We start from the raw sequence: 13,564 nt of genomic DNA on the forward strand, positions 1-13,564 counted from the left end.
CAGGGGGTGGGGCTGGCTGGCATGTGGTGCTGGGGGATTGAACCGTGGTCCCTTTGTGTTGCTAAGCTTGTTCTAAGTAGGTGCTTTAGACCACTGAGCCATCTCACCAGCCCCCGCTCCTAAGGATTTAAAAGGTGGTATTTATCTTTAACTTTCAATGATGAATAATTCTGACTAAATATGAGTAGTTCTAGATAATCTCCAAATCTGTGATAAACTCTTTAGTGTTCTGTTGTTTGTTAAATGATTACTTCAGCCCACGTAATTGGAAGGGAAGAAGGAAAGACAGTAAATAACAATGGTGTCCTTTGTATGCACTCATTCCAGACCCGAGGAGAGTAGGCAGGTTAGACTATAGCATACTGAATGTTACACAAACTTTATGAACATTATGATGCTAACAAGAGAATCATTAGCAAATTGAGCCAAGAAAACATCAGTAAGATAGGGTCTCAAAAACAGGGGGTCTGTGGCCAAAGTCAGATAGCTGGAAGATAGAAACTGCTGACTCAGCAAAAGAACCAAGGGCCCTGACCAGGGCCATCTGCTAAATGGAGTCTGTCACACTGGGTGCATTGATGTACTCCTGTGAGGCCAGCTACAGGGAAGCCCAGGCAGGAGGAGTGCAAGGCTGAGGCCAGCCTGTGAATATTACTGAGGCTCTATCTCAAAATAAGAAGGGCTAGAGATGTAGCCCAGTGGCAAACTACTTGCTTAGGGGTGTGAGGCCTTGGGTTCACACTTTAGTCATGAAAGGAAAGAAGTGCCCTTCATTGGGAAGAAGCTTGGGCAGATCAGTTATTAAAAATGTAGTGAGTGCCTACTGCAGGCAAGGGGCTATTTTAGGCAATGGAACACTTCAGTGAACCACAAATATTTCTCCCCAAGCCTTTTTTTTTTTGACAGTCTCACTATGTAGCCCAGGCTGGGCTCAAACTCATGGCGGCCCTCTTGCCCCAGCCTCCTGAGGGCTGGGATTACACATGGTGCCATCATGCCCAACTGAGAGATACATTTTTTTTTTTTTTTTGTGGTACCAGGTATTGAACTCAGGCCCTTGTGCTTGCCAGGCAAGCGCTTATTCTACTGGGCTATCTCCCCGGCCCTTTTAATTGTTATGGAATCACATAAGGGAATCACAGAATCACTGTTTTTGGCTCTCTTTGGTAAGTAATCTTTTTTTGCTGTAAGCTACACTGATTAAAAACTTTTCTTTCTAGAAGCTGGGGAGATAGCTCAGTAGAATAAGCATTTACCTGGCAAGTACAGGGTCCTGCGTTTAATCCCCGGTACCGAGAAAAAAGAAAAAGAAAAACAAACAAAAAACCCCACAAAACTTTCTTTCTAGGTTAATTTTTATTTTATTTCAGTGAGACTTGCCTAGAAGGAAAGAAGTCATATCATCGTTTTAGAAATATATGTCCACTGCTCATTTAAGTTCTTGGGTTCTTGACTGTTGTATTTGTGTGTATGTGTGTGTATCCTTAACTTTTGACTCAGAAGACTAGCACATTCTCACTTCTCTGCCCACAACCCTCATTTCCTGGCCAATCCATCGGCCCCTTTCTTCCCCATTCTCTCACAGCAACATCTGGCTGGTTTTCAGTAAAGACCATTGGTGCCAGGAGAGGAAGTGCTATGCAGAGCAGGTGAGAGAAAATAAGAAGTAGGGAAAGGCTGTACTCTCGCAAGCTGGGGTTGTGAAGCAATTACATGTTCTGGGTGGTGTATACCTAACTGATGTTCACTTTCCTACACAGGGACACACTACTTTTATTTGATGAATGTCTTTGAAAAGTAGTTTCATAGAGGGATGAAAAAAAGAGAAAGAAACAAAATGAGTAAGAGGAGGAGGAGGAGGGAAGAAATAAAACAAGGAGATTCAGTAACTTGCAGATGACATTCCTTGCACACTTTTTTTTGGTACCAGGAATCGAACTTACAATCTCGCACTTGCCAGGCAGGTGCTATGCCACTGAACTAGATCCCTGGGCCCCGGGATACTTTATTATCTACGCAAATTACCAAGCAAAAAAAGCAGAAGGAGAGAGTTCACTTCCTTAGGAGCAAGCATGCGTTTCAGTGCCTTGCAAAGTGGGCATCACCTACAGGTGATGAGCTGGGGGTGTGCAATTACCTGGATGTGCATTTTAATTATTGCTTTTCCAATCAGGGTTGCACCAAAGAAGGTCCAAAAAGGTACAAGAAAATGTCCACACGTTATTCCAGCAAGATCAAACAGAGGATTTGGAATCTATTGAGCAAGAGAGAAAAAAAGACTTCATACATGATTCAAAACAACAATTATATCACATATATTCCGAAGAACAAGTTTACTACCTGTCTGTATGTGGTATTCTACTGCAAACCCTGCTCACACTGCCAGACAGGGAATCAGTGTAGTCCCTGGATCAGCAGACTGCACTGGTCAGAAGGTTGGCAAGTATTTCAGTGTGTCTCTAAGGTGGGTCTTGTTCATCTCGGACTACTGATCAATGCATTCACAGCAGATTAACCCGGGCTTCTGCTTGCAGCACTGGTAGCTAATGCCCTACATACACGTTTTCATCAGGTGAGGGAAAAGCCTATGGAGATGCAGGAATTTAATTGCATTTAGTGGATTCTTGGCCATTTGGTGGTTGTCTTCTATGGTGAGGTAGAAGGTATCTCAGAGGTCACTAGGGTTTGAAAATCTAGAGCCCGAAACATGAATTATTATCTAGAAGTGTTCATATCTCTAGCAAGCAATCCAAATATATGTACAGGTAAATATCCTTCTATACACAACATTAAAAGAAACAAAACACATTGTTTTGTATTTTACTCTAAAAGAGCTCAAGGCTGTGGGACCATGTGATTTTTTTTTTTTTCCCATGTGATATATTTTAGAAAGAAAATCAAGTGTGGAAACAGGAGAGCATACAGATTCCAAGTATGTTTTGAATACTCAGTCCTAGACAGAGGAGTGATTCACAAGAAATACCTTTCCTTAACATCCCCATATTTTAGGAATGCTAAGAGAATTTCATGTAAAAATGCAAAGGAACCACAAGCTGTTTTTAAGCACTTCATCTATTTTTCCCCCACAGAAGTATTCTGCCCTTGTGGCTGTTGGCTGAACCATTTATGAGCCAATTAATTTATGTAATTTCATTTTTGAACTCTGAAAGAAAAACCTAGTTATTCAAAAGTATTTGTCACATATGGTCTTTTAAAAGCAATGCCATGACTAAATCAGAATTAAAATATTCTTTTGTTAGTAACACTTGGATTCAATAATTCATTTTTGTTTTTGTCATCTAAATTTAAATGTTTTATGCAAGATGACTCTTACAACTATCTTAAAATATGTACAGCATTACATCTGCTTTGTCTAATATTTTCTCATGTTACCTACACAACCCTATGAATTATTACTTTTCCCTTTTATTCCTAAGCTCCAATTTATGTTGAAAAGGAAATGAATTTACACAACATATGTAAAATCAAAACATAAACACTAGAATTTTTATTTATTTTTTATTTTTTGTATTTTAGGGAAGGATCTACAGGGTGTTCAGGGTCTTACTACTAGATCAGACTCATAGTGATCTGCCTGTTTACAGCCTTCTAAGAGCTGGGATTACAGGCGTGCGCCACCACACGGCAGGCCTGGGGAATCGAATCCCTAGCCTCTGGCCTTAACCTTAGAATTCGTTAACCTTTTGGATATCTCATTCTATGCTACATCTTCTCAACATAACCAATGAATTCTTTTCTTTTTCAAATGCTAACTAAACTGAAAGAAAGATTAATATAAAAAGAACTGTACAGTTGTTTGGAATTTCTTCTTAACTAGCAACAAGGATTTTTATCTTCATTTAAATGACAACAATTAATAAACTCATTTTAACCTTATATCAAATATGCAGAAATACTGTGCAATTATTAAAGATGCCCTGGGGGGGAAGCCCTAGAAGGTCATATCGATCTTCATATATCAAATAATGGCCATATATAATCAAATGTAAAGAGTGGAGTACATACAGGAAGTGGATTTCAAGCAGGTAGGACAGACATACATGAATGCTAAAGACTAAATAGTTTTGGCTTCAAAAAACCAAACAGGCTGGGGAGATAGTTCAGTGGTCTAAGCACCTGCCTGACAAGCACAAGGACTTGAGTTTGAACCCTGGTACTTCACGCCTGTAATTCCAGAGCTGAGGAGTCTAAGACAGGAGGATTACTATGAGTCTGAACTGTGTGGCAAGACCCTGTGTCAAATAAATACATACATACATACAAAACAAAGGTCCTTGAGGCTTTCTATCATTAACTACTGCAATACTGTTTGATACTACGATACCCATTTACGTGTATGAAAATGGTAAGGCAGGTTAAGTCATCTGTCCTGGGTAACTGGTCGCAGAGCTTACCTGAACTAAGCAATGTGGGTACTGAGTTTGTCCTCCTGGCTATAAATGCAGGCCATTATGACCCAGAAGGATCTTAGCCTAAGCTCATGATATTTGGGCTCTGCAGTACTTTTACATATCCCTGCATAGCAAGAGTGTCAATACAATTTAGGATTCTTGAGGAGAGAAAACAAACTTTTTCCTTCTTTTTCTCTTTCTTTTTCAATGCTAGAGACTGAACCACTGGAGGTGACAGCCCTAGCATTGAACTGTTTTCCTAGTCCAGGTTTTATTTCTTCATTCCCAGAATACTGCAACAAAAGATAGTCAAGCATTTATGTGTGAGGCACTGTATTAACTATTTCACATATATTTTCTTAACTTTTCAGGCTTTGCAGAGTTATATCTCTTCATTCTAAAAAAATAGAATTTGAAACCAGCTGTGGGGGTATAAACAATAATTTCAGCACGCTGGGAGGCTGAGGCAGAAGGATTGCAAATTCAAGCATTAGCAACTGAGACTATCTGAAAACAAAAATATATTTATTTCATTTTTATTTATTTAATTTATCTTTAAATCTATCTATCTATCTATCTATCTATCTATCTATCTATCTATCTATCTATCTATCTATCTATCTGGTACAGAATCTTGTTACACAGCTCAGACTCATAGTGATCCTTCTGTCTCAGTATCCCCAGTGCTGGGATCACAGACATGCCCCACCATGCCCAGGATCAGTGGCTGGTTTGATGCCTGAGGCCAACAAGGGATGTAGTACCAGGGATCAAACCCAGGTCCTTGCACTTGTCAGGCAGGTGCATAGATCGTTGTGCTATCTCCCCAGCATATTTTCTTTTTTTGTATTTAGTGCAGGGTCAATAGGGTCACAGGGTTTCACTACACAGATCGGACTTGTAGTGACTCTCCTGTTTTTTGCTTCCCAAGTTCTGGGATTAAAGGTGAATGCTACCACGCCCAGTCTCAACTGCCAGCTAAGCTTGCCCTGGGGTGGGGCTGGCACAGCAGGCAAGGGATCAAACCTTTGACCCCTGAATCTGTCTAAACAGGTGCTTTAATCTGCTGAGCTATCTGGCAGGCCCTCTGCAGCATACTTTCTTTTTTTCTTTTTGGGTGGAACTGGGGATTGAACTCAGGCCTTTGCGCTTGCCAGGGAAGCACTTATTCTACTGAGCCATCTCCCTGGCCCCTTCATTTATTTTTTGAGACAAGATCTTGCTATGTAGTTCAGAATGGCTTTGAACTCTCGAGGTAAGCCAGGCTAGCTTTAAACTCACAGGGGTCTACCTGCCTCATAGTCCTGCAGTGTTGGGATTGATTACAGGTGTGTGCTACCATGTCTGACTTCCAATGCAAAACTTTAAAGAGCTGTGCATGTAGCTTAGCATGAAGGTCCTAGATTTAATCCCTAGTACCTTAAGAGAAAGAAAGGAAAAAAGAGAGGAAAAAAAAAAGAAAACTTGGGCCAGGGAGATGGCTCAGTGGAATAAGTGCTTCCCTGGCAAGCGCAAGGGCCTGAGTTCAATCCCTGGTTCCGCCAAAAAAAAAAGCAAAGAAAACTTGTGTTCAAATAGAGTAACTTTGTAACTAGTAAGAAGCACAGTAAGGTTTATGAATCCAGCTCATTTTCTCTCCACCATGTAGTGGATATATTACTTGTCCAAATAGCTGTGATCAATATACTGTGATGAAGATATGCATTGAAAAGTTAGGTTATGAAAATTTCTAGTATTGTCAGGAGAAAGATAATTTAGATACTTATATTTCAGAATCTCTATAATGCTAATAGCACATTATAAATTTTAGCATCAAATGCTCTAACTTTTGATCATTTGTGTTATCAAAGTAGAAAAGAGCCCAAAGATGTACTGCCCGTGTTGTAGTCTACCCCCTCCCTCTCCATACCTGGGATCTAAGTCAGGACCTTGAGCTTGCTAGACAGGTACTTATGCCACTAAGCTATCTTTCCAGCCTTTCATGTTCCAGTTTTGTTGTTGATGTTTTGTCTTCAGTTTTGTGAGACGGGGTCTTGCTATGTAGTTCAGCCTGGCCTTGCACTATGTACCAAGGCTGACTTTGATCTCACAACCATCCTCCTGCCTCAGCCTCCCAAGTGCTGGGATTATAAGTATGTGTCACTACTGCTGGGTCAGGCTCTCATATATGATAAAGTAGCTATATGTCAGCAGAAAATAACTTTGTGAATTTATAATCACAGCTTATATCAACAAGATTTTTATTTACTCTGGTTAAATCTGCCACTGAACTTACAAAAACTACATACAGGTTACCAAAGAAAACTGACAAAATGTTCCATCTTAAAAACAGCCATTTAGGGCCAGAGCCAGATAGCTTAGCAGATTAAAGCGCCTGCAAGCAGGCACAGGCCAGGGGTTGCAGACAGCAACTGAGACTGGGTGTAGTGGCACAGGCCTATAATCCCAGCTCTTGGAAGGCTGTGAACAGGTAGATCAGTACAAGTCTGATCTAGTAGTGAGACCCTGAACACTCTGTAGACCCTTCCCTAAAAATAAAAATAAAAACAAAACAAAAACAGCTACTTAATCAATTTTCCAAGGAATGTCAATTTCACATGTTTGAGATTTAAGACAATAAGATATTAAATTTTAGATAAAATATGGCCTTTCAGTTCACTGTGGCCAAAGATGTCCTTAACTATGACACATATATTTACACTCCCTAGCCAGGAGGTAAGAGCCTTAGGCAGGTTTATACAAATTCATCAATTTACTTTATTATTATTATTTTTTTAGTGCTGGGACTTTGAACTCAAAGCCTTCTCACTGAGCTGTATCCCCAAGCCTTGGGGAGGGTGAACATCTTGCTTTTAAGACAGGTGTTATGGATGTTCTATGTCTAGATGTTCCCCACAAAGCCTCAATCAGTCACAGGGGTTTTTCAGAAGTGGCTGAATATAGGGTACATGATTCATTAATGGTGAAATGCTGGGACTGGCACCACCCTAATCCTGACAGACTGGATAAAATAAAAGGAGCAGGAAAAGGCTTGTAGTGCACTTCCTTGTTTCTTCATTATCTGGTGGGTGCCTATTCCCCTCTGTGACTCCCCTGCTATCAAGCCACCTTGGCCTTGGAGCCAGAAGATCATGGACTGAAACATCTACAAACTGTGATCCAAAAAAACCTTTCCTCCTGCAACTTTGGGTGGTGGGGATTTTGTCTCACCAACCAGAAAAGTAACTAAGACAACAGGTTTTTTTTCAATTGCACAGGCTAGGTTTGAACTTGGGATCTTCCTGCCTGAGCTTTCAGAGTGCTGGGATTATACACCCAGCTCATGAATTCCTCCTTGTAACCAATACTTAAAAGTTTAGAAAAAGACTTCCTATCTACAGCTTTGTGGAAAGGATGAGGTCATGATTTTGTGGTTAAATATTCTTAATTCTAAATTCTACATAGAACGTATTTTGTCTCTTTTCTGAATCAGGTCTTTCAGATCTGAAGTCATCATTGAGTAAGGAAATACGTAAAAGTCAGTAAACAAGTTTCTGAACACAGCACAGGACAGTTCATTTAATGAATACTGTCTCACAAAATTTATAGCCAACAAGTGATGAATTTTTGTTCATTCAGCAATATCTCTTTTAAAATAAACTGATCAAAATGTACTCCTCCAGGCTGGAGAGATAGCTCAGTAGAATAAGCGCTTGCCTGGTCAGGTGCAAGGGCCTGAGTTCAATCCCCAGTTCCACCAAAGGAAAAACAAAACAAAACAAAACAAAACAAAAAAAAAAAAAAAAAAAAAGGAAAAAAAAATATACTCCTCAATCATTTACTGAAATTTCTCATTTCTGATATAATCTACTTACAGAAGCACAGGCCAATATTCCAAAAAATCCAACCTTCTGTACGAGTCTTTGAACTGCCAGTTTAGCTCGTGAGGGAAAGTCCTGAAAAAGAGGAGGATTTAAAAATATTAGTGAAAGGAACATGGAAGAAGGAAAGATGGCTCTCTGTAGTTTATTAAACAGTTTACAGTCTGATGGCCTCGATTCATCTAATGAGTAAGATAGGATAGCAAGGTTAGAGTAGGCTATTCGCTTACATCTTTTTCTTTTTTCTGGTGGGACCGGGGATTGAACTAAGACCCTGTGCTTGCCAGAGAAACGCTTGTTATACTGAGCCATCTCCCTGGCCCCTCGTTTACATCTTTAAAGTCTTACCACATTTAAGAATAAACCAACACTACTCTATTTTTGGATTTTTTTCTAGATTTTCAAGGGCTAAAAAATATTGCAAATTAACCATGAACTAATTTAACTTTTTTTTTTTTATTTATTTGAGAGAGAGAGAGAGAGAGAGAGAGAGAGAGAGAGAGAGAGAGAGAGAGGTGTGTGTGGCCAGCTCAGCCCACCAGGGGGCGGGGCTGGCTGGCATGTGGTGCTGGGGGATTGAACCGCGGTCCCTGATGCCTTGCCAAGCTTGTTCTAAGTAGGTGCCTTAGACCACTGAGCCATCTCTCCAGCCCTCTATTTTCTTTTTTGATTTTACTAATTCATTCTGTTAGAACGCTGGCCTAACACATCTTGTTTCTTTTTCCTTCTGCAGTGTGCCAGACTTCAACCTCAATGAAACAGCAGAGTGGGAATTCAGGAGATTTCAAGGCAGTCAGAGAAGACACCTCTATTGATTTGGAGTCAGAGGAGGGAAAAGTAAGGTGGCAAGAACTGAGCATATAACACCCCAAAAGCAAAATAATACTGCACTATAGAACATTTTTTCATATTTTAATATCATTGAGGTTTTCAACAATCTTGGGGTGTGGGTAGAACAGATGTAATTATACACATGCATAGACCACAAAACAAAGTATTCAAGATACGTTAGTGAGCGAAAAATATAGGACATGATTCAATTTTCAGACTCAAATCAGTGCTTTTTTATTTCACTATGCCATTTCTCACCAGGATGGAACATGTATTAAGCTAGTTTATTTCCATGATGTTCTTCTTCCAACGTACTGATGGTGATATGTCTGCATCTATATCTGTATTTATATGTAGTACATTTTTTAAAAATTCAAATTATTTTCCTTTTTGGAACTAGGATCTTGTTATGTAGTGCTGGCCGCTTTTGAACTCACTATGTAGCCCAGGATGTCCTCCAAGATATTCCTGTCTCAGCCATGTGAGTGCTGGGATTACAGGTGTGTGCCAACACATTCAGCTCTGAACCACAGAAGGAAAGAACATTTTCTCTTCTCAGTTATGATTTATGGGCTTGGGAGATAGCTCAGCGGCTTACATGGCTGCCTGGCAAGGGCAAGGTCCTGAGTTCAATCCCGGGTACCAAGAAAAAAAAAAATCAATTATGATTTCTAACTCTACACTAAAGTTCTCTTTGTGGTGGTGGGGATTTAACTCAAGGCTTTGGTGCTTGTGATGGAAGTGCTCTACCACTAAGCTATGTTCCCAGCCTGGTAACATATTTTCAATAAATACATTTTCCAAGAAAGATACACGAGAAAATAGTTTTCTTTCTTTTTTTTTTTTTTTTCTTCCTCCAATGCCTTCAGGGCACTTTTGGCCAGCGGGAGAGTTGTGAGGTTCGAACTCCATCAACCTGAGGCTGACAGCTTTGTGGAAGCAGCCACTTAAAGGACTGAGCTAGGGCCAGGCCCCCCAATAGTTTTCTATTACAGCACACTTTCAAAAAATTTTAATCTTAAATTGACATGTAGTGACTGCACATATTTAGGTGGGTTAGTGACATTTCTATCCAAAGATACAATATGTGGTGACTGGAGCGGGGTTCTGGCCTATCTATCATGTCAGGCATTTACCATTCATTTCTTTCTGAAATGCATGTTTCTAATACAGAAGTGATGTTCATTTTAGGGAATTGCTTACTTTCAATTCCTTAATTTTCCTCCCCCAATCCATTCACCATCTGCAAGAGTCTATTTTCCAGTTTCCTACCATCTCTCCTTTAATTTGTTTTTCTACCTCTATTTTAGGTTTCTCATGTAAGAGAAAACACCGGACATTTACTTTCTGAGCCAGTTACAGTGCTGAGTATGACTGTTTTGGGTGTCATCCATTTTCCTGAAAATGACATTGCTTATCAATTCTTGGAATTTGTAAGCTTCAAAATCTTTTCTACTAACTATCTGGTATACTCTCCCATTGGAAACCATTTACCCTTCTGTGCTACTGAACTGTGGAAGCTATTCTGCCCACCCAAATGCAACCCTGTACTGTTTTCTAACTTCCTCCCCCCCTCACACCTCTTCCCAGGCTCTGGTGACCACTATTCTTTTTTTTCCCCCCCATAATTTTATTGAGGAAACAAACAGCAATGAGACAGTTTCAAACCAAACTGGTAGGACAGTTTCAATAATTAACACATTGCATACTCTCTTCCTAGTGGTTATTTGTTATACAAGATGCAGACATGATATCCTATTTACAAACACTATTAGAACAAATCCCTCTATTCACTGAATTAAGATTGTAGCTATATCTAACCTAACCATTTTGAATACACAGATACAAAATGGTCATTCATCTGTATCCCTTTTTTGTTTAGTTCCGTCATTTAAATATTATAGGTGTGTGAACTGAGCAAAATATTCCAAAATAGTTCAGTAGTCCATAATAGTATTGGGTCTTCCACTTGACTGGCAATGTCAGAAGTTGTTGACCTGAGTCCCCTATAGCTCAACATAACAGCATGGCTTTACTTCTTATACTTGTTTTTATACTTTTCTGCTGGATGGTTAAGACCAAGATAAAGCAAGACCTATGTAACAGAATTGTAGCTTTTGGATCTGATAAGGTCAGTCAAACCCCCTCAGGATTTAGCCTAAGACCCTATACCTCAGACTGTAGATCCTTTGTTAGTGCCAGCCATGTGGATGCCACTAGTCTTTATGAAATCACTTTTTTTTTCGGAGGGGGGGAAGAGGGTCTCACTACATAGCCCAAGCTGATCCCAATCTCACAGTAATCCTACCTCAGCTTCCCAAGTGCTAGGATTACAGGCTCCTGCCACCATTTGAGCCCAGCTCAAATCTTAGTTAAATCAAGTGACTGATGGTGCCATCATTTCACAAAGATGACATTTTCATGTATTGAGATATACAAACATACACACTAAAGCTAGAAAAGAGGTATAAAGAGACCTTTTATAACAAAAGAGAATAGTAAGAAATCATTTCTCCTCTTTGGGGTAGGATCTCTTAAGGACTATCTGGCTTGAACAAAGGGAAATAGAGTCCTTGTTCTTTCCCATGTCTCTTCCACCTCCCAACCCCCGACAGCATCAAGGGTTTCAATCATCTTCCTTTGAGTGACGAGCTAAGGTATTGAAGCAAGTAAAGAGGAAACCTTCTTACCCATTAGAAAATTATAAGGGAAACAAGCAAAGTACCTTCTAGATGGGGAATTCTGTATTTCAGAAACAGTGAGAGTCAGCTAGGAAAAAGGGATTTCAACAATGTCATGTATTCACCACATAATGATAGTGCTACTTTCAGTTCCTGTAAATTCCTCCAGGTCTTTCACAATAGTCTCAGGATTAATATTACAATTAAATATCAAATAGTCCATAAATATTAGTTGAAATTAAACTTACATAAACTCAGGGGAAGCATTATATAAGTATTTGTAACAAGTCAAACATATTTTGCCATGGTGAAGTATTTTTATGTTTATTCATATGTTGTTTTTTAAAATTTAAATTCATTTTATTTTATTTTCTGTATTTAGGACAGGGTGTACAGGGTCTCACTATGTAGATTGGACCCCTGGTGATTCTCCTGTTTTCAGCCTCCCAAGTGCTGGGATTACAGGCCCGGGCCACCATGCCCAGTCTCAATCACCATCTCAGTGTGCCCCATGGGCAGGGCCAGCACAGCATGCCAGGGATCGAACCCTGGCTGCTGCGCTCTGCCTAAGCAGGCGCTTCAGTCTGCAGAGCTATCAGGCTGGCCCTATAAATTCATTTTAAAGTGATATAGGGGCCGGGGAGATAGCTCAGTGGAATAAGCACTTGCCTGGCAAGCTCAGGGACCTGGGTTCAATTCCCAGTTCCACCAAAAAAAAAAAAAAAAAAAAAAAAAGATATAAATAAAACTTCTTGATGAGGTCTTCAAAGCATTTAAAAATTTGAGGGTGTCCTAAGAGAAGCCATGTCCTTTATGTACTCCATCAAATGTCCAGGGCTCTGAATTTTACTAAAACTACTCTCGTGTCTAAAACACTTTACAGGGGCCAGGGAGATGGCTCAGTGGAATAAGCACTTCCCTGGCAAGCACAAGAGCCTGAATTCAATCCCCGGTTCCGAAAAAACAAAAACAAAAAAACACTTTACATGTTAAATGTAATTCTACTTTATTTCCTACCCTATAGTTTTTTTTCTTTCTTTTTTGGGGTATAGGGTGAACCTATACAGTTCAGGCTACTTGAACTCGCAGTGTATCCCATGCTGGCTATGAACACGCAGTGACCCTCCTGCCTCACCCTTAAGTGCTGGCATTACAAGGTGTACCACCATGCTTAGCTGCCTCTTGCTTTTAAAATATTGAGGGAGAATTTTACTTGATGTATTTGTCAATGAACTCTACTTTAAAATATTAATACTTGCCACCTAACTCCACTCCAAAACCAATTAATTTTTAGGAGCCAGGCGTGGTGATACCTATAATCCCAGCATTGTGGAGGTTAAAGCAGGAGACTCACCGTGAGTTCAAGGCCAGCTTCCGCTACACACAGTAAGTTCAAGACCAGCCTGACACAGACAGTGTGTCCCTATCTCAACTAAAACAATGAACAATGAGAAATTTTTAACAAAATTTGCTGTTTTTTAAAAAAGTCTACATAAAATAGGCCAAGTAAAAATGTGTTCCAATAGTAAATAGTATTTTAAAGAAAAAGGAGAAGGTTACCAAATACGTTAACATGTTAGATAATCAATGTTCAAGTAAAATACCAAACAAAATTAGTATTTCACTTTAACGGTTTTATAGTCTTGTGGGAAAAAAATTTAGCAAATCCAAGCTGATACTTCCTCAATTGTCAGGCTATATTTTTTTTTCAAAAAATCTGTACAACTAAAAGCAAATTCCTTTTAATGGTTTCATTTCTTTATATTTACATTTCATAACT

General features: G+C 39.6%; 1 protein-coding gene across 1 annotated transcript in view; it reads right to left on the minus strand.

Annotated features, from left to right (window-relative positions):
* The window catches only part of Vmp1 (vacuole membrane protein 1), a 121,181-nt gene that overhangs the window by 21,174 nt on the left and 86,443 nt on the right, over positions 1-13,564 (minus strand). The window contains exons 8-9 of the mRNA XM_004643034.2: positions 8,267-8,347; positions 2,138-2,254 (exon numbers count right to left, since the gene is read on the minus strand). Of these exons, the coding sequence (XP_004643091.1) occupies positions 2,138-2,254; positions 8,267-8,347 (198 nt within the window). The remainder of the gene's footprint in view (positions 1-2,137; positions 2,255-8,266; positions 8,348-13,564) is intronic.

This window comes from Octodon degus, unplaced genomic scaffold (assembly GCF_000260255.1).
Source record: "Octodon degus isolate 3935 unplaced genomic scaffold, OctDeg1.0 scaffold00164, whole genome shotgun sequence".
Taxonomy (NCBI): Eukaryota; Metazoa; Chordata; class Mammalia; order Rodentia; family Octodontidae; genus Octodon; species Octodon degus.